The sequence below is a fragment of the Barbus barbus genome, assembly GCF_936440315.1.
Source record: "Barbus barbus genome assembly, chromosome: 41".
NCBI classification, from domain to species: domain Eukaryota; kingdom Metazoa; phylum Chordata; class Actinopteri; order Cypriniformes; family Cyprinidae; genus Barbus; species Barbus barbus.
Window position 1 is genome coordinate 11,057,419 of NC_136719.1, and position 22,423 is coordinate 11,079,841.

Below are 22,423 nucleotides of genomic sequence, written 5' to 3' on the forward strand. Positions count from 1 at the left end.
CCCATGCAATACAAGATGCAATACATCAGAGTTCAATATTCAACTACTTATGTTTGTTTCCTTGCATTATATAGGCCTATTCATCTCTTCTTCTTAATAAATTGCTTTATTAATCTTAAAAATATAAAAAATACTGATAATAGAAACACTCAAAAATCATGCCACATTGGTAACAACAACAGCATATCTGACAGAATAAAACAATTTTATTTTGCGAAACATTGTTACATATATCCTAGAGCCTATTGTATAATTTGTCATATAAAATATTTATTGGCTAATAAATATAAATGGCTAATATTTTCACATGTTAAGTTTATCATAGTTTTACAATTAAACCATTTTATTAACAGTTTTTTAGATTTTAGAACAATCTGGGCCTGTGACAAGGGAAAAAACATAAAATCTATTAATAAAAGAAAATAAACTATTAAAAGTTCACTCATAGTGATTTTCATGGTCAGTGTGTAAAAGTAAAGTATAGCTTGATGTATGTAGTATTTAGTTTTGTGCTGCATACATAATTTATATTCTTATACCTTTTTTCAGATAACCATGATATTTCATGCTCAAATCTGTCAAATGATATGGCGATTGAAGTAGGTTACATGCCTCCAAGTGGCGATAGTTAGTCATAATAATAATGTTGGGGGAGCATTTCGACTTGAACTATGACCGATTCGCCGCCGCAAAGCAGGATGGGTAGGAATGTGACGCTGAAAGTATGGCGGATGTAGAAGAGCCGTAAGTGCTGCAGAATGAACAATGAGCACAGATGAACTCAATACAACATTACTACACGGATATGCGGTCGTGTGCAAGCTTAATTGAACCTTCGCTCATTTCTACTTTTTAGGGAGAAGAAAAGAAGGAGAATAGCGGCGCTGACTGAGAAGTTAGTGATGAAATGCTAAGAGCTGGCTGCAGGTTTGAGGATTGCTCAGCATAGGGACTGTGAAAACTCACCCTGCATTTGACTTGTAAACAAAGCGGAGAAAGTAACACGAATCCAATGATAAATCGGATTTTAATTTGTGAAGGGCAATATATTAGTAGCACACGTAATATAATAGAAGTGTTATGCTGCTAGGCTTGTTAATAACATTCAAGGCAGCTAATGAAATTGAACATTACTGTATGTCGTCGAGTATAACGTTAATTATGTCTGATGATCTTTATTAGGTCTGGTCTGTGTTCAGAGTCAGTCATTATCACTTTATTAAATCTGAGCCTAAACTATGATTTTCTTAGACATTGTTGGTTGCGTTATTTTTGAGATATAACTCGTAAACCATGTCAAGTGTTACTCCAGTAAGTTACAGGTTTTATTTACTGTGCTGCATGGGGTACAAGTAAGAATGCTGTAATCTTATTACATCTTAAACCATGTTCAGAAACTTTGGCATTTTGAAACATCTGCATCACTATTAAAACATTGTGAGTCAAATGTTTGAAGACTCATGATTGGAGTGCAAAAAAGATTTATAGCGATAACATTTTATCAAACGTTTCATTTAGAAATCAGAGCCATGTATATATTGTTTAGTGTAGGTAATACTATTGTTTTAAACATTTTTGTATTTTTAATTTTGTTTTTTCGTTAGCATGGCAGTTGAAGGTTGCAGTATTGGTGACTGGGAAGGCCGCTGGAGTCATGTGCAGAAGTTCCTGGAGAGAACTGGCCCCTTCACACACCCAGATTTTGAACCTAGTGGGGAGGTGACAAAACAATTTGACAATTTTGCTTACTTTTTAGTACTTCATATTATTTAGTTAGTAATATATATATATATTTATTTCATATTTGGACATTTTTCCTCATTTTAAAAGACATTGCAGTTTCTGTTGGAAACATGCAAAATCCTGGTCATTGGAGCTGGGGGTCTTGGTTGTGAACTACTGAAAAACCTGGTAAAATCTATATTTTCTTCAATCCAGTTCCATATTTTTTTTACTTCGTGAAAACTTGTTGATAATATGTTTTTAAGGCGCTGTCAGGTTTTCGTCATATTCATGTTGTGGATATGGACATCATTGATGTCTCCAACCTCAACAGACAGTTCCTCTTTAGGTACAAATGTGTGCATTTTAAAACGGATATCCACGTTTGTTGGCACCTACATTATTTAATTTTGTTTATGCCTGAATTCTTTAAGGTCCAAAGATGTTGGACGACCTAAAGCAGATGTGGCAGCTGAGTTTATAAACCAGCGTGTTCCTGGTTGTAATGTTGTACCGTATCCTTTAAAATAATGCTATGACAATGGCTTTACACTTACTGACGTGCTGAGCACGCATGCTTAACATCTCTGTAAATGAAACAAATAATGTATTTTCTTAATTTGATTTTAGACATTTTAAAAAAATTCAGGATTTCGATGCTTCATTTTATAGACGTGAGTGCAGATTTTTTCATTATATCTGAAACCATCTCTATGAAGTATTTATAGAGTCTGTGATCTGATCTATGAATGTTTCTTCTTTGCCCTGTAGAGTTTCATATTATTGTTTGTGGGCTGGACTCAATCATTGCCAGGCGCTGGATCAATGGGATGCTGGTCAGTTCTGATACTTCAAATGCATTTAACTATGAAAACTGATTTGGATTTCATCAAAAGCCAGTAAACACATGTTTGCTAAATAATACATTGAAACTACCAGCACTTTAAAACTACAGACAATCCACACAGTCATTTTAATTCCTCATCCATCTGTAATATTTGTATTTACAAATATTGTATTTTTAATTTTTACTCTGAATTATTTTTTTATTTAGTATTTATTTAAAATATCTTAAATACTTAATTTGTGTAATAAGAGGAATGAAGTTCAGCCAGTAGGTTTTGATTGCGAAATAAACCCTGAAAGGTTTTTGCATAATGCTGTAAAAGCACTTGAAACAATACTAAAATTATCTGTAAAATAGTTTTGCTGTTGTAAAGTAACTTAAACTCAGTCAGTAGTTTTTCTTTTACCAATGGAATTTCATTGCAAATCCTTTTCTTTGTGCATTTTATTTTACTTAAGCTTACACTTAGGGCTCATAGCCGACTAGTCTGTGGTTGTGAAAAGGTATATGCAGTATTGTAGTAACCATCATATAATGTCTGCCACAGTAGCTGAAAGCTCTGACAGACATGTTTTGATTTAACTGTAGTTGGTGTGGTTTCTCTTCAGTTGTCCCTGCTCTCTTATGAAGATGGAGTTTTGGATCCCAGCTCTATCATTCCTCTGATAGATGGAGGGACAGAGGGCTTTAAAGGGAATGCAAGAGTCATCCTGCCGGGAATGACAGCCTGTGTAGACTGCACACTGGAGCTTTACCCACCACAAGTACTGTAGTCTCGCTCTCATATGCTGTTAATTCCATTCATCACTGTAAATGAAGGGTTTGCTGTGACCATACAATTGTACACTCGTATTGCTGAGATGAAGTGACTGTCTGCTTTTGTCTGTGTTCTCTTCAGATCACTTTCCCAATGTGCACTATTGCTTCAATGCCACGGCTACCAGAGCACTGCATAGAGTATGTGAGAGTGCTGCAGTGGCCCAAAGACAAACCCTTTGGAGGTGTTTAAACTATATTTATATTTCTTTTTAGGAGTTCATATGACTCTAATTTTTGAATTGAATGGCTCAACATTGCATTGAATGGCTCAACATTGACGTGTGATTGTTGCGTGTCTGCAGATGCTGTTGGTCTGGATGGTGATAACCCAGAGCATGTTCAGTGGGTGTTCCAGGAGTCTTTACAGAGAGCAGCTGAGTTTAATATCACTGGTGTCACCTACAGACTCACTCAAGGTGAAGCCGGCTGGACTGATGAATCTGAGAAACTTCGAGAGTGCTTTCTTATAGACTGTAGTTCTAAGATGTTCATGCTTTTCTTTCAGGTGTAGTTAAACGAATCATCCCTGCTGTTGCTTCTACAAATGCAGTCATCGCTGGTATGGATTGAACCTGAGAGGAAACAACTATTTTCCTCCCTTAGGCTGGTCGCACACTAGAACCATTTTAAAACCATGGGAGACCACAGACATGAAGACAGTTCAACCCATTTTTAGGCTTATAATCCTCTGAACGCGCACACTAGACGATTCGATCAGACCACGGGACCACATACTTGTCGATTATAGGAACGATTTCACAGTGACACGTGATCTTACAGAGACTCGCGAGATTAAGCATGACTAGAGAAAAAAAAAAAACGAGGACAATCAACACTGGTGCGCGTTCTCTTTCACAGTGAAAAACAAAGTATAGAAAAGAATATGGGTGATGTTCTCTGCTTTCATGGCATTTTTGTAGCTGCCAAGTTTCAGTTATAGAAGCACATAACAACCGGTAGGTGACGCTTGCTCGCTGTCATTGGCTATCGTGGGTATCTCATCAGAGGCAGCATGATCAAGAGTCCTAAATATCAAACATGTTTGATATAGTGCTTTCATGTTTGATATTTACGATTTAAGTTCAGGGAAGCACCGTCTCGATCGGGGAGCAGTTAAATAATCGTAATGACATCACACCATAGATTGCAACAAGCTGCGAATCGGGCCACCCCCCGATCGTTCGTGGGTGCAAATCGGGCTTAAAATCGTCTACTGTGTGGCCAGCCTTCGGTTTTTTTTTTAAATTCTTAATTTATGTAGTTGTTACATTTTTTTTTTCCCCCATTTTCAGCTGCTTGCGCCACAGAAGTTTTTAAAATTGCTACAAGGTGAATCATCTATACATTTTGATTCCATCTCTGACATTTTGATATTTCAAGTTTGTTTCTTGGCCAGTAAAAACAAACAAAAAACCTTTTGTTTAGATCTTACGAACATTCCTCAAACGTTTAACCTTATCTAAAATGTGCAAAATGTATATTTAAAATATTTCACCTAATCTAGACCTTAATTTATGTGTGTCTGTTTTATTTCAGTGCATATATCCCATTGAATAACTATCTGGTTTTTAATGATGTGGATGGATTGTATACTTATACTTTTGAAGCAGAGCGAAAGGTAACGATGACATTTTCAATCTTTTATCTGCTACACAAGTTACAAACTTTCATTTAAGGCCTCTTTACAAAGATTCAGCTTTTTGAAAGTAAAAGATGTGAAATGATCCCAGCTGTTGTGATATTGCCTGTTACGATTGACAGGATAACTGTACAGCCTGTAGTCAGGTTCCTCAAAAACTACAGTTCCCACCATCTGCTAAACTGCAAGAGGTGCTGGAGTATCTGACTGAGAATGCTTCTCTGTAAGTACACGGTTCCCATAAACTCTCTCTCACTGCAAATTATTTATAAATACTGATCTACTTGAATTTAAAATGTTTTTTTAGTCAAATGAAGTCCCCAGCTGTCACTGCAACACTTGAAGGCAAAAATAAAACACTCTACCTGCAGGTAAGACAGTATCAATATGCTAAGATTCTGAATATAGTGATGTTTATTGTATTTTTTGCACTGCTTAAATATTAAGGTTTTATTTGTGTCCTTCAGACCATTGCCTCGATTGAAGAAAGAACAAGACCCAATCTCTGCAAAACTTTAAAAGGTGAGATCTTCTCCAGCCATGAGAATCACAAAAGCACAGTTGAAATTGAATTTCCAAATGGTCAGAATGTTGACAGCATTATCATTTTTATAAATGCCATGATTTTTAAATACTATGATTTGTGTGTGTGTTGCAGAGTTGGGATTGGCTGATGGACAGGAGTTAGCTGTTGCTGATGTCACCACACCTCAGACTGTCCTCTTCAAGCTAAACTTCACATCAGAAACATGCAGCATTAAACAAGTACAAAATTAATTTAATGGCAGTTGTTCCTCAAATTCACCTGCAACAGTTTATTTGCAGCATATATCAAATAACCCCCTATATGTGTAGAGTCTGTATTTGCTTTGTACTTCAAACTGTAACATCTGTAAACAATTGTTTTCTCATTAATTTGTAACTTAGGAATATTGTCGTTTTATCAACCAACAATCCAGACAATTTTAGGATTATTATGCAAGGCTGATGAGACCTGTACCACAAAGCAAGTTAAACCAGTTAGAATTAAGTACTACAAAGGTGGATTGGTGCTCATTGGAATAGTAGCAAACACTGCACAACTAATTTACTCCAGTGCAAGTTAGTCTCATTCACAGGTCACAAACATGTATTTGACCAATCAGCATGTCTCAGATGTGCAATGAAGTCACTCATCCTCTATCTCTCACTCTGTTCGTCATGATCTCTTATGCTGTGTACGCGTTTACATTCTTCATGCTTTTTTTAAATATAATGAACAATGATGAAACCAATCCTGTATTGAATTTCTTTAAATAGTTTTGTAGTACAGGCCTCTGGTAATTCTGTGTCATTTGCAGTTTTTTTTAGTAGGTAGCACTTTACAGTAAGCTCTCATTAGTTAACATCAGCTAATGCATTTACTAACAATGAGCAATACATTCGGTACAGTATTTATTGATCTCCCTTAACCTTATTTAATAAAAATACAAATGTTGATTGTTAGTTCACAGACTGCTTGATTTTAATAATGAATGAGTGAATGCTAAAATTAAGCTTAGTGTTTTATTATATAGGTTTGTGAGCTATAGTTAACCGGTGTGAACAAATGGAACCTTAGTATAAAGTGTTACCATTATAGTTTTATTTTTCTTGTTTTGCCTTTGTGTATTGTAAAAATATATTTTAAGTTAATGTTTGTACATATTGTTTACGCAGTTGTTTGTGAATGAATTTGACCTATAATAAATTCTTTGAAGTTATTAAACATTTATTGACAAATGAGCAAACTTCAATATGTAGCTGTATTCACTCTGTTGACACACTTTTTATTTATTTGCATTGTAGTATTATAAAATGTGCTTTAAGTTGATTTATTTTATTTTATTTCAGTGTCTTAAATGTTAACGTATGCACATTTAGTAATTAATCAAACACAGCTGGACTATATTAAGAATATTCTACATCAGTAGAGCGCAATTATGACGCGAGGAGTGCAGGAGGTATATGAACATTCTTTTCTAGAATTCTCTGTTGAAACCCGATCCTTTCATGGAAATGGGAGCGATTGGTGTTTTAACAATGTGTGTAAGTATGTGATATGCACACACAGCAGATTACTAAAAATGACTGTCCACTAAAAAGAGCTTCATAAAGTTTAAGAACGTTTCAAAATATATTAGCATATTTACTTTAATTTTCAAATAGCGAATTGTAAATTTGTGTTAGTGTACATGTAGGAACACTATAATAAATGTTTCCGGGCTATGAACTCTTAGATATTAAAATGTACACCTGTTCCTGTTAGAAATAAAAACCCTTCTCATGCATGGTGTGCTGTGCATTACAATTATAAGTAAGTTAAAGATTCCTGATTTGTAGTTTTGTTTGTTTTCTACTGAGTTTGTGGAGAAGCATGGTGAGTGTTTGACAGTGTTTCTCAGTGTTTGTCACTTTTATGTAGAGGTTGTGTGTATTTGTAAAATGTGTGTTTGTGTTTAGGTCTCGGTAAGAGTGGCCTGTTCAGAGTCGGAGTGTCAGTGAAAAGCTGCAAGGAACTGAGCAAAAGTTTTGATGAAGGAAGCTTACCAGAGTTTGACAGTTGGGATGTTCTTACTTCGGCCTCCTTATTGAAAATTTTCATCAGGGAATTGCCTGGTGGACTTATTCCAGAGCCACACAGGACACAACTGCTGAAGGTGTTCAGGGGTAAGTTAAGTTGATGGTGATGAGTGAACATTTTAAGTACTTGCTGCTCAACAAAACAGATTTATAAGATCCGACTCAATCTTACTGAATCCTTGTATCTTGCAGATTCAAAAAAGGAAGAACTGAATCAAGCTGTGAGGACTGTGCTGAACAGTCTTCCAGAGGAACATTTTAACACTTTAACACTTATATCTGCACAGTTTTTGTTTAATTTAACTGGTTTGCACTCTATCTATTCTGCCTTGTGCCTTATGCCACTTTATTTATCTCTTTTTTTTATTTTTCTACAAATGTCCTCAGACTGATAAGCTCCTCTTGCACTATATATATACACTCTATACATATACACATATAACTGCACAGTTTTGTTTTATTTAACTGGTTTGCACTCTATCTGCCATGTGCCTTATGCCACTTTATCTCTTTCTTTATTTTTTTTTTTTTACAATGTCCTCATTTGTATATCTGTATAGTTGTATGTACATATGTTTAAACTGTAGTTATCTATATTTGACTGTAAAACGATGGGGCCAGCAAGGGTCACAGCAAAACACTGGAGCTGGTGAGGGTCACCACAAGACATTGGAGCCAAGAAAGGATCACTGCAAAACAGTGGGACCAGCGAGGGTCACAGCAAAACACTGGAGACACTGAGGCAGGTAAAGGTCACCTGGAAGACACTGGGTTTGGTGAGGATTACCACAAGGTAATGGGGCAATTTAGGGTCACTGCAAGACATTGGTGTTGGTGAGGGTCACCGCAAGTCAGTGGGGTCAGTGAGGGTCACCTATAAGACACTGGGGTGGGTGAGGGTCATGGCGAGACACTGAGGTAGGTGAGGGTCACCACAAAGGCACTGGGAGCGTCACAGCAGGACATTGGGGCAACTGAGGGTCACTGCAAAGACACTGGGGCCGGTGAGCATCATCACACAGCACTGCACTGGTGCTAGTGAGAGTCACCACTCACCACAAAGACATCGAGTCCGGTGAGGGTGACTGAAAGACAATAGGGCACGTGAAGGGCACAGGAGATGGTGAGAGAAGATGGCAAGTTTGATTATGAAGACAGATGTGACAGATGCTGATGTTGCTGACACAAATAAAGCTTCAATCATTTAGTGACTCTTTTTTTCTTAAGTCAGAACACAGTCTTTAGTTTTTGGTTGTCAAGCTAAGTTGCATGTATAAAATGTTAAATTTAGCAGAAGCCAAAATTCTACACTTCAAAGTTAAGCTATTTGTAAATGTATGTACACCAAAATAAACAGGTATTTTTTTTATAATACAAAATAAATATATTAGATATTTTGAATATGTAAAATGTCCTTTTAAATGGACTTAAGTTAAATCATGTTATTGGTGTTTATTATACTATATGCAAATGTATGGCTGTATAGAATAAACATAATAGTTTCTTCCTGTCATGAGCTCGTGCTATTAAATATCCCTATCTACCGCGTTACTAACACAAGTAATCGCCTTTAGATTAGTAATAGAGAAGATCTGAATGAACAGATCTCTTGATTAAGTTTGACACTGATGGATGTAGGAAGCGTCTTCCAGTCAACCAGTGCTGAAGTAGTAGCCTACATGAAGAGGAGGGACACATTTTCCTGAAAAAATACAGGTAAGGCAACTCTAAACTTTAAATTTTTTAAAAGGAGCAGGTTGAATAATTTGTATTTTCTATTCGTTTACAAAATTAACATAACATAATTGCTCAAACACTGTATGTGTGCATGAAAATAAATTATAAGGTAAACGTTTTCAGTATTTGTTTGAATTCGTTTTTTAATAGCGTTTTTTACTTAAATTTTGCAATAGGCTACCTCAGCAACAAATACATTGTAAACTTATTAATTTTTATTATTCACTCTTCAGGGTGAAAAAGGTGGAATTTAAAACAAAACCTGATTAGTCTAACCTTGAATCTCGGCTTTCTAATTAACATCATATTTTAGTCTATATATATTTTGTTTGTTTTTGTTTACATCTTGATATCACATCCTGTCAGTTGTATATAGTCATGATAAGCTGACAAGCAAGTGGATCTAGACAGGCTTTACAGATTATTGAGAAGTTTAAAAATGTGTGAATATCCTGAACATTAAAAATGTTATCCTGGTAACGTTTTTATTATTATCTTTCCTGAGCGACCTAGAAGAGCACTAGGGATCAGTTTTCCATAGTCAGGTCAGGAACTATAAAAGCTTGTGTTTAAAGACACTCTGTCAATAACAGATGAGAGCAGCCACCTCTGAGCTCACTAATCATGGAAGGGTTGCAGATCAGATGAAAGATCAGATTAACCCTGGGGACTTGACAGTAATACTGACACTAATCGCTAACAGTATCTTATTTCCATCACATTTTTTTGTTTCTTTCTAGGCCTTGCAAATGATAAAGATGATAACAAGGATGATCCAACTGAATCTCACGCACTCTTGCGTTTGATGGCTCGCAGATGACAGAATATTAAGTGAAGTGTCATACTAAGTTCAGGTATCCTCTTAAGATCTACCAGTTTGAGGCAGAGCAATTACTATGGTTAATAAGATGTATTGAATGTATGATGTATCAAAATATTAATATCCCTTGGTATTTTAGCTGTAAGCTTTGGTTGTATTCTGTTATTTTAAAATATGTTACAGAAATAGGCTTTTGTAATTACACATGATGCATGCATTATTAAAAATGTAATGATCAAGACAAAATACACAGCTTTTTTTCTTACAGGAAAATGCAAGCATGTCTTGCAAAAGAGAAATCTGTGTGGAGCTTATCTACAGGAATAAAGTAAAGCGGAAAGCAGGGGCTCTTCTGCTTGTCTGTGTGTGGCTCCTGTGCTCACAGTCAGTGTCCAGCAGCAACCAAAGCTCTCGAGGCCAAACCAGTGAGCTAAGCTAGTGCAACATCTCTCTCTCTTTCTCTCTCCCCATTTTGTCTTTCCCCTCAGGTCTAATTAAACACACTGGACACACAGTTATATGGCCCCGCTGGAGCACAGTCAGACCACTGCTAATAACCGCTAAAGAGCCATTTGCCACCCATTATAACTCTGTCATTTGGCCATGAAGCGTTTTGTAGATTGAAAAGTGTTTATTTGCATAATTAAAAAGTCAAATAATATATATATATTCCATCACACTGTGTCAAATTAACCAAAGTTCAGAAACTGTACTAGCTAAATTATTTTTTTGAAATTTTGTTCATTTAAAAAATAAAAAAAAAAATCCTCTGCTTTTTGTGAAGTCACTGGATTAGAGCTCAGCATAGGTTAATTGTAGTGTTGTGTATGTCCATGTGAGGGCGCCAGAATACAAGGAATAATACTGCCTGTGCCTTTTTCACAGTTTTATATTTCAAGATGTGTGAGCACACACAATATGACAAACATCCTGCATGAAATGTCTCTAACTGTCTTTCTGTCAATCTAAGGTCGGTCTGAAGTTAATCCAGCAACTTGTGAAGTGGTTGCAGCTCATCGTTGCTGTAATAAGAATAAAATAGAGGAGAGATCTCAGACGGTCAAGTGCTCATGTCTCCCTGGACAGGTTGCTGGGACCACCCATGCCCAACCTTCATGTGTAGATGGTATGTCCACTGTCCACGGTCACAGCTTTTTATATTAATTCTCATGATGCCGCTTCCACACCAATAGGTATCAATGCAGTCCATAACTGTCATATTGGTTAAAACTATATAAATAAATGTATGACAGCATAAGCTGCAGTCAGTGGTATTTTAGTATCATTGACATTCTGTTATAGTTTTTGTTAATATTTTGAATTACAACTTTATGTATTTTCTGTTTTATTTACATTTTTGGATAACTTTTTTTATTCTTCTTTTTTTTTTTTTTTTTTAAATAGGTCTATACAGTTTTTATACAAAACATTTTTTAAATTAAATTTCAAGTAATGTCATTTTTCTTATGTGTTTAGTTTCCGGTCCGACTTTAGTTAATATTAATAACCCTGGCTGCATTTGATGGTTTGCAAACTCCTGTTGGCTCTATTTTAGTTTCAGAAACAGGTTGGACTTCAGGGCTCCATTTGATTTAAAACTCCAGCAACAAAAAACAGTGGCTTTCTCAAGCTGTCACTCTTCTTATATTTAGCCCAGGCTTCGAGGTGTGAATCTAATCCTGCTCTGCCAGTTTGCTGACTTTTCAATCAACAGATATTTTGGGGGGATTTACTGCCACAGAGTGTTTCTTGCTGGAGGTATCTATATTCTGGCTGATACAATAAACTAATAATTAATTAACCAATAAATGGTCAATTTTAAAATTCTATTGTATTTTGCCAAAAAAAAAAAGAAAGAAGAAAAACTAAACTAAAGATTAAACTTAGTCATTTTAAATGCCACAAATAAATTTAGGCATCGTATCGTATGAAAAATGGATATTTGAGTTTTGCTAAAGATTTATTTTAACAATGTTATTAAATAATGACTGATTTATTTTAAGTAACTATTAGATGATGAGATTTTACAATAGAATATCAGTATATCTGAAAATATCCAAAATTGGCAGATGTTATTTTTTTATTAATAAAATATAAGTAATATTCCTCATTAATATACCCTATATAATGCCTTTTTTTGCACACAGGGCACTTGAGCTTACATTCACCTGTGCTATCAGTGATGATTCTCTAGTACTTGGATTTAGATTGGGAAAATGATATTTCAGAATCATGCAGAATTTGTCTTTATAATTCATTCTTAGATAAAATGTCTAGAAAAACGTTTTGAAAGAAAAATCCAGATGTAATACCACATTCACTTTCATACATCTTCTCATATCTTCAATAGCATTACTATATTCTGGTGCCTGGGGTGCACATGTATTGTGTTAAGCAGGATATTACCATTTTACAAAAGAAGCTGCTGACTGTGTATGGATCTGTCTCTGAATATCCTGCTAAAAAGACTAGCATGATTTTTCTGACCAGCACTCTCTTTATGATGAAGCTGAATGATCAGCACAAGTCTTGAAGGTTAAGGGACCCATGCTGTGACTGTGTCCAAAACCCAACATATGCTGTTCTGTCATGCGGTTTTGTCAATAATCAGCCATAGCTTGAGAGTTTTTGTGTTATTTAGCATGCACATTCTTCTTTCTGTGTGGGCTTGAGTGTGGGTTTATGTGTGTGGGCAGTGAGTTTATGTGGGTGTGATGATATGGTCATTTTTGTATGCCTCTGAGCAGGTGAAAACTTGAGAAAATTGAACAGAACTCAGTATTTCACAATGTGTTTTCAATCCAATTTAGTTATTTGTGATTTTATACGTTCTTCGTTAACTGATCTCTGGAATACTAGATTTCTGATTGGTCTTTTGTGGAAAACTCATGTAAAACTTATGTTTTATATAATGACTGCTAAACTCTAGATTGTTGTCTCTGGCAAACAGCATGCTAGTTTTATGTTCCTTGTATCACCCTGTTTTCTCTTTTCACATAAGTAAATAATTTCAACTAAATCAATATTTTATATCATTGTAGTATTTTCATTTTGTAATTAATTTAATGCATCTTTGCTGAATAAAATATATATTTTTAAAGTACTTAAAAAAAAAATATTTTCAAAAGTTTATATTTTTTAAAGTATATTAATACTTTTATTCAGCAAGGATGCATTAAATTGATCAAAAGTGACAGCAAAGACACTTATAATGTAACAAAAGATTTCTATTTCAAATAAATGTTGTTCTTTTGAACTTTATGAAAGTATCCTAAAAAACGTATAATGTTTCCCCCCCCAAAATATTAAGCAACAAACGGGCTTTCAGCATTGATAATATAAAATGTTGCTTGAGCACCAAATCAATATATTAAAATGATTTCTGAAGGATCATGTGACACTGAAGACTGGAGTAATGATGCTTAAAATTAAGCTGCTTTGCATGATCACAGGAATAAATGGCATTTAAAAATGTATTCAAATAGAAAACAGTTATATTTGACTGTATTACTGTTATTACTGCATATATTATTCATATACATTTGTGTGTGCATGTCTTTGGTACTTTGTAAAAAAAAAAGTGTGTATATATATATATATATATATATATATATATATGTATGTATGTATACTGTGTGTGTGTATGTACATGGTGAGGAACAGTGGGGAAAATAATAATTTGATCCCCTAATGATTTTGTAAGTTTGGCCATTTAAAGAAAAAAAGAAGAGTTTATCATTTTTATGGTAGGTTTATTTTAACTGATAGAGACAGAATATCAAATAAAAAATCCAGAAAAAATCAGCATACAAATGTTAAAAAAAGATTTACATTTTAGTTAGTCAATTAAGTATTTGATCCCCTACCAACCAGCAGGAATTTTGGCTCCCGCAGATTGGTTATGTGCACATGTGGAACACAGATTAGACCTGTCACTTTAAGAAGATACTCCTAATTTCAGATCGTTGTGTGTATAAAAGACACCTGTCCATAGAATCTGTATCTTCCATTCCAACCTCTCCACTACCATGGGCAAAACCAAAGAGCTGTCAGAGGACATCAAGGACTAGATTGTAGATCTGCACAAGGCTGGAATGGGCTACAAGACCATCAGCAAGATGCTTGGTGAGAAGGAGACAACTGTTGGTGTGATTATTCGTAAACCATTGGTAACGCACTACGCCGCAATGGATTGAAATCCTGCAGCGCCCGCAACGTCCCCCTGCTCAAGAATTTAATGATTTGGAGAAGGCTTGGGAGAATGTGCTGTGGTCAGATGAGACCAAAAATTGAGCTCTTTGGCAACAACTCGACTCGTCGTGTTTGGAGGAAGAGAAACGCTGACTATCACCCCAAGAACACCATCTCCACAGTCAAGCACTCCACTTCACCGCATCGAGGGGCCAATGGTCGGGGCCGTGTACCATAAAATATTAGATGAGAACCTCCTTCCCTCAGCCAGAACACTGAAAATGGGTTGTGGATGGGTATTCCAGCATGACAATGACCCAAAACACACGGCCAAGGCAACAAAGGAGTGGCTCAAGAGGAAGCACATTGAGGCCTAGCCAGTCTCCAGACATTAATCCCATAGAAAATCTGTGGAGGGAGCTGAAACTTCGAGTTTCCAAGAGATAGCCAAGAAACCTTAATGATTTAGAGAGGATCTGTAAAGACGAGTGGACCAAAATCCCTCCTGAGATGTGTGCAAACCTGGTGGCCGATTACAAGAAACGTCTGACCTCTGTGCTTGCCAACAAGGGTTTCTGCACCAAGTACTAAGTCATGTTTTGTGAAGGGGTCAAATACTTATTTGACTTACTAAAATGTAAATCTCTTTTTAACATTTGCATGCTGCTTTTTTTCTGGATTTTCGGTTTGATATTCTGTCTATCAGTTAAAATAAACCTACCATAAAAATAATAAACTTTTTTTTTAAGTGGGCAAACTTACAAAATCAGCAGGGGATCAAATAAATATTTTCCCTACTGTATATACATACACGTGTATGTATGCATATAAATAATGAAGAATTTTTTGATGGTACTATGTTGTTCCTATCTATAACTTGGTTTTCTTTTCTTTCCCTTTCAGCGTCTATCGTGCGGATGAAGTGGTGGTGTCAAATGGAGCCATGCTTAAATGGTGAAGAGTGTAAAGTGTTGCCTGACCTCACCGGCTGGTCCTGCAGCTCTGGGAACAAAATCAAAACTACCAAGGTGAGTTGTAAGGCCTGGTCTATAGAGAAGAGTCCACTCTTAGAAATATAGCTGACCACACGTATGTCAGAGCTTCATCGCCAGATGTTTTGGGCTGAATGTCCCAGCAATGATGCTTGTTTGGACTGTAAATGCATCAGTTTTCATCTATTTATTCATTGCCAACTCTACGTGTCATATGGAATATCATCTAAAGTGCATCTTGGCTCTTCTTCCCCACTTAGGTCACGAGGTAAAGCAACACTTCTGTGGACATGTGATGACAACTCATAATTTCACACGAGCATATTTTAAAATCAGACCTGCAAATGTCAACAAAAATGCACACTCAAGCAGAAGCATGCGAACTGAGAACTAAGACTGTGAAAAGAGTTCAAACGATGCAAAGCATTGACTTCACAAAATATTTCTCGTTCAAATAAATGCTGTTTTATTTTACTTTATTTGTCCAGAATTCTGAAAAAGTATCACAGTTTCCACATAAATATTAAGCAGCAACTGTTTTTAACATTGAGAATAATAAGAAATGTTTCTTGAGCAGCAAATCAGCATATTAGAATGATTTTTTTAAGGATCACGTGACACTGGAGACTGTAGTAGTGATGCTAAAAATGTAGCTTTGCATCACAGGAATAAATGACACTTTAATATATATCCAGATAGAAAACAGTTATTATAAATTGTAATAATATTTCACAATAATACTGTTTTTACAGTTGTATTTTTGGGTGAGCATAAGATTTTTTCCAAAAACAATGCTTCTTACCCCAAACTTTTGAACAGTAATATAGTATATTTTCCAAAATATCTTTTGTGCTTCACAGAAAAAAAAAAAAGTCACAGGTGTTGGTGTTGTAGAATTTTCCTTGTTCAAAAATAAATTGCCAGATTTAGATTTGAAGCCAGTAGACTTTATTGATCAAGCAACAAAGTCGAGTTACCGTTTGCAAAGGTAACTCCAGAATGTGTATATATGTGTAACACTCGTGTATATATATGCTTGAAGCTGTTCCACAGTATTCCGAATATGCTCCGTTGTATTTTGGGACAGGGATCTTTTACTATATATATATATATATATATATATATATATGTTCTTAAAGGTGATCAATAGCTTTTCATGCATGCATTTCTAGCTCCTGAACAGAGTCTTTTCCATATATGGGTTTTTCAAACTTTAAATAGTTCACTCTGTAGTTTATGGCTCACTGCGATCCACAACACACACCTGTTTCACACAGTCAGATTAATAATAGTAGATAATAGTAGAATACTTTTCTTTTTACAAATAGGCATAATTCTATGTATTATATTAATTCAAGAAGAATAAAAATCTTCTACAAAGGACACAAGAGTGAGAAATTGGTGATTTTTGAGAGAACTATGGCTTTAAGTATCTTTGGAAATCACAGGTCTGTTTTGTTTGTATTGATTAAACCACGTTGAATCATAAAATCTGTTGTTCCCCAAATTGAAACCAAGTTAACTCTGATGTTGTTTATGCACAGCAAAACTTCTTCTGGGGTTCTGATTTAGACAAATATTAAGATAAAGCTCTTACCAACACGCACACACAAACGCACTGCCTGTCTCTTCATTTTCATCTGACTGACTTGACACACCACCTGCAAGTGGAGGCAAGTAAACATGGAAGTTTGGAGCAAAACAAGCCCTGTTTGATATGGAAATAGAACAGAGGAGTGTGAGAGTGTGTGTGTTTATCTGGATGTGTGAGAAAGACAGATGGAGAACCAGACTATGCTGGAGCCCATGTGCTCCTGAGTTGTAGGTCATTATCATATTAGAGTTTATTAAAATTTTGACTCCTTTTTTTTCAGGTTTGCGGAAGTAGGGGGCTCAGCTTCAAATTATGACTGTAAAAACTGTGAAATGATGTATTAGTTTGCTTACACACACATATTGGGGATCACTGCAGGATCCAGTCTGTTATTAATTCACACCATGGTCACTGCTGACTGTTTTGAAGGATTAATCACGAGGCTCATTAAGACGCATGACAATTCACAGAATTAATTTGGTGGTTCCAAATGTAAATCCCTGAGATTTTTTCAAGTGTTATTGAATAAACATTCATTATTGAGGACATTCATTGCCTCTCTGCATCGTTATTTAACCATGAGGAATGTGGGTATTTTTTCACCTTTTCTCTCTGCAGTGCCCATAAAATTATACCTGACAGTTTAAGTGGCAAGAGGGAAGATGAATTTGAATGTATTTCAAAATAAACACATTTCAATTTTAATGACACAGAATTCTCCTGGAGAGAGTAATTGTTCTGTGTGATTCAGAAAACAGGGTATTACTTGTGCATGCCGTGCCTGGCATCAGTCCCCTGGGGAGGGCCAGCTTTCTCCTGTAGTGTTTCAGAAGAACCGAGGACAGTGGATGTAAGTATACCTGCTTGATTTTAAATTATGTTGACGTCCATAATGAACTTAATGGTGGGGTGCTTGAGTTTTACATTCACTCTTCTGTTTGCGTGGCATTGTTAATTAAGAGTGCAGCTGAATAACTTGATGTGCCATTGTTCGCATACTTTAAAATAAGGAAATGAGGAACTCATGCCAACACGCTATGCCAGCATCTTATTACATCCAGCAGTGAGCGGAGGAAGACAGAGAAAATTGTTTGGCTCTGTGGGAAATAAAAAAAATGAAATTATAAACTATTTTAGACCAGCAATCTACCATTACCAGGCTCAGGTGGATCCATTTTTTTGGAGGAGAAAATTAGAATGGATGTGGGAGCAAATCATATCCAAAATGTGTGTTCATTGGTCAGATAATAACCAAAAATCCTTCCTTTCATCATACTCACAGTGGGACAGAGGAAAGGAACACATCATGTCACATCTGTGTGCTATTTTAAAGAGATAGTCTGTAGATAGTCTTAAGATACTGTCACTGTTTATTCATCCTCATTTCCAACTTGTATGACTTACTTTGTACCATCAAACACAAAAGGAGATCCAAGCTGCTCTTTTCCATACACTCAAAGTGCACAAAGAGTTGGTTAGAATGAACAAATGACAGAATTTTCAAATTGTGGGAAAAGAACACTTTAGCATACTTGTAAAAAGAGCAATCATCATAATGAACTTAAAAAAATATATAAGCAGACTTTACAAAAATACACTGTGAAGGAATGTGATTTTGCATGTGACTTTGAATAGGGTTGGGAAATGCTTATTTTAACATGGTAATTCTTTTTTACAGCCCTATAGACATTTTCATTTGTGATTAATTTTTTTTTTTGACTAAAAAGTGTTTACAACTGCACAGTTGGTTACCTGTCCCAATAATTACAACACTAAACTGAGCCCCATGCCATGCACAAGAAACGATAAAAAAAATAAAAACTTTATTGAAAAAGGCTTGGGGTGTTCTAACCTCATTAAACATATTTATTTATTTAAATATTAAAACTAGTTTTGTGTTTTATGAAGAACTACTCAGACTCTGTAATGAGCTGTCTAGGATGCTTTTGGGTGATTTCCTTTTTTTGGCTGCCCCTTCTGATCAAGTGTTTTGGTGTGTGTGTTTGCAGTTGAGAGATACCTGTCTTGTTTGTGTAACTGGGTGTGAGAGGAGGCTGTGAATTAAGTGAAGCGAGAAGGTGAAAATGAAAGGTGAGAGCGAGTCTTGGGTTCGCATAGTCTATCACCACAGCCTGTGCTGTTCTGATCTTGAGGTACCACGATTGAAAGAGAATAATGATGGCTGGCATTTTAAAAACCAACTCAGACAAGTGTGAGATTTGAACAGGTTGGTTGGTTTAGCTTTTGTGCATGCCTTAATCATGTTTTAGATTTGGAAATCTCTGCTTTTCTTTGAATTATTCATTCCTTACCCATTACTTGATTTGGAAAGACTCAGAGGTGGTAATTCTGGGGAAGTTTTAATCCTGTATTGCATGCACATTTCCAAACAGCACACACGTTGACAGCTCCTGACTCTCTGCTGGTCATTAATGATTGTGATTGAGAACAGGGTTGTGTAAGAAGCTCCTGATGTCCGGTTAAATTAGAATCAAAAAGAGGGGCTTTACCAACAAAAACAAGGGAGCAAATGTTGTGATCAGCACTCATACTGCACTCACCCACAGGCCATCCAAGATGATGAGTTTGTTTCTTAATCTTAACAACAATACTTCATTGTGGATCCTTTGCAGTGAATGGGTGCCGTCAGAACAAGAGCTGATAAAAAACATCACAATAATCCACAAGTAATCCACACGACTCCAGTCCATCAATTAACATCTTGTGAAGTGAAAATTCACATTTATAATAAACAAATCTATAATTAGGATGTTTTTATCTTCAAACCATGCATTGTTTCTGGCAAATGATTCATAATATTGTTTTTTCTACTGGCAAACTATCGTTTCTTAGATCAATTATTTAATTTCATACATGAGAATTTTGGTTAGTGTTTTCTGTATTTCTTTTGAATATTTCAGGGAAAAAATACCAGCTAGTTATTTTCAAAAGGATCCAATTTGCAATCTCATTTGCCATCCTTTTAAAGTGTTATATAAATGACTTTTTGTGATGGCATTGAGACTTGCAGAGCAGACAGAGAGCCTCACCGGAGCGTTTCAGACTTTCCAGACCTAGAATTGTCTCTCTGAGCAAATATCAGTGCAGTTAACTCTGTGGCAATGAGGAGGACATCGCTGCTTTTATCCTTCAAAGCTCCAGCAGCTTCATTGTATCAGAAACTGCTTTGAATTCTTAATAGCCTCATTTGCTGGACCTCAAAGAGCTCAACAAGCAACCATCAGCATGTGTGATATGTTTTTTTCCAACACTTTGTTTCTGAAGAACTCACGGTGCATATGAATACCTTTGCCTTTCCAAAAAAAAAAGCACTGGAGGTTGGAAGTGGTAGAAATCCTGGGAAATATGTGTATTGGTAATTGACATGAAACACTGTGATGTGACATGCTGCACTTTCCTATCAGTGTTTAACTGTTTTTTTTCTGTTGCAATTATTTATTTTATTTTCTGTTATAATTATTATGCATGCTGTTTTTGTGAGCTCGTATTACTGACAGACTGTTTCAACTGTACTTAACCATTTAACATGAACTAATAGAGGCAAAGATGTGATTAAAACATTTTTTATTTTTTAAGAAATGGTGACCCAGATATACACTTCCTCTTATAAAATTATGACACTGATTCAAAAGATCCATGGGCATGTTGTCAACCACCCATATACATGTACATGTGCTTAAATTACAGAAGGAATTGCTTGTTTGAGAGTTTTGATGATTTTAATGGCTAACTTATGTGGCAAAATGTCCAGTTTCAGTAGATAGAAATCTGAAAAATTGGTAGGTGTTTTATAATAAAGCAATATCACACAGGCAGAAGGGCTGTGATTCATCCATATGCACGAGGCTGCAGTGGGAGATATTACTTTTATGCAGTTCAGTAAGCAAGAAATATTAGACACAGTTTTGTCAGTTACTTGCTCTGCCAATGAAAATACGAAAATCAATCAAAGCAGAATCATTTCCTAGCAATGAGCCCTCAATGAGTCCTGGTGTGAACGAATCAGTTGAGTAAACGATACAGTGACTCACTTATTAAAGCAGGCACTTGTTTGGCTCCTAAATGAATCAATGTTTTTCAACAAATTGGTTAAAATAATGGTTAAATGCTTCACACATAAAGACAGTGGCTATATATAATACATCCCTACAATATAGTAGGCAAAAAAAAAACAGTTTTTGAAAAGATCATTATGTCTTTATTTCTCAAAAAAAAAAAATATTTCTAATAAATTTCTGAAGTTTGCATCTGGTGAATACTTTACTATCCCATGAGGCCATGGGAGAGTTGTGAATGGCAGTAAAGCAATACAACCGATGCTAGTAGGTCTCATGGCAATGAGAGTACTTATTCTAAAGAAGCAGCTGGTCTCTAGGGTATGCAAATTCAGACACAACCATTTCCTGAATGAATCAGTTCTTTTGATCAAACTTGTTGAATAAAACAATTTAATGAGTCAATGTTATGAATCAGTTGAAATAATGATTTAGTGATTCACTTATAAAGACAGTTACTTGTTACGTTTCTGAATGAATCCATTTTTAACAAATTGGTTGAATGAATCATTCAGTGACCTGCCCTCTCTCTGATGCAAACTGTGGAAAGTAACACTGTGAAATCCCCACTATTAATGCACAGACAGTTTTGAACATGCAAACACAGACAAGTGCAGTGATACAAACAGTGAAAAGTCCCAGTGCTCCTGGACTGTATGAGCACTCTTGGAACAATGCTCAGACAATCAAATCTGAGCACGGAAACTATGATATAATGATGTTGAAGACTGGAATTAGATCAGCTTATTCCTTCCATTTATGTTCTTAAAAATAATACTGTGATTCCTCTTCATCTTTTCTAAAACACTTTTTCAATTTAGCAAAAACCATACTAGCAAAAGCTCAGCCAGTCAGAGATAATGCTGATATTTGCTTAAGATTTCCTTGTATTCATTTTCCACTCTGATATTCTGTAGTCAACTGCTTGAAAGTCCACTAAAGCTCCGCTGAAGGTGAGGGCTAAAGTTCATCCTCTGCTGTCCCATGCGGAGGACTGTAAATGTAGTGATCTGTATTCACTCAGCTTGTAGTTAGAGCCTTCTTTCTGCATGCCGACAGCAACACGGAGGCTCTTATGTTCACAGCTCCCTGCTTAAAATGCTGGAGCTACATATTCAGAGTGAGTGAGTGCTCTGGCCCTCAGTTACTTTGAGCAGAGAGGACTATTTCTGAATGTAAACGACAGGTAAATGTCCCAGCGGGTGTCAGAATTTCCACAGTGTCCTTCAGTGTGGACTGCCAGCCTACACATTCAGAGACCCTCCACCTGCTTTCCTGGGGTCCATTCAAACGACCAGATCCCCCAATATACAGAATGGTCTTAATAGGTCTTGTAACATTTAATGAAGGAATATTTGAACAACGGAAAATGAATTTGATTCAGA

At 35.9% G+C, this 22,423-nt stretch overlaps 1 protein-coding gene across 3 annotated transcripts; it reads left to right on the forward strand.

Annotated features, from left to right (window-relative positions):
- The first annotated feature begins 695 nt into the window (after positions 1-695).
- On the forward strand, positions 696-6,812 carry LOC306860640 (NEDD8-activating enzyme E1 catalytic subunit-like). 3 transcript variants are annotated; one of them, XM_079402441.1, is made up of 18 exons: positions 696-744; positions 857-927; positions 1,605-1,719; positions 1,831-1,911; positions 1,989-2,071; positions 2,157-2,237; positions 2,353-2,396; positions 2,494-2,558; positions 3,178-3,333; positions 3,468-3,570; positions 3,691-3,804; positions 3,894-3,947; positions 4,681-4,717; positions 4,925-5,006; positions 5,150-5,250; positions 5,335-5,398; positions 5,495-5,549; positions 5,686-6,800. In XM_079402441.1, the coding sequence occupies exons 2-18, from the start codon at positions 908-910 to the stop codon at positions 5,802-5,804; spliced, it is 1,374 nt and encodes a 457-aa protein (XP_079258567.1). In that variant the 5' UTR covers positions 696-744; positions 857-907; the 3' UTR covers positions 5,805-6,800. The 3 variants fall into 3 exon arrangements, with proteins under 3 accessions (XP_079258567.1, XP_079258566.1, XP_079258568.1); XM_079402440.1 differs by having other exon boundaries at positions 857-895; XM_079402442.1 differs by lacking the exon at positions 857-927 and having other exon boundaries at positions 5,686-6,812.
- Positions 6,813-22,423: the final 15,611 nt, after the last annotated feature.

Excerpts from the sequence above, each read along its gene's own strand:
- LOC306860640 (XM_079402440.1), top strand. The coding sequence starts at position 725 with ATGGCGGATGTAGAAGAGCC. Across the intron at positions 1,720-1,830 it reads ATTTTGAACCTAGTGGGGAG|ACATTGCAGTTTCTGTTGGA; the intron begins GTGACAAAACAA and ends TCATTTTAAAAG. Across the intron at positions 2,397-2,493 it reads CGATGCTTCATTTTATAGAC|AGTTTCATATTATTGTTTGT; the intron begins GTGAGTGCAGAT and ends TTTGCCCTGTAG.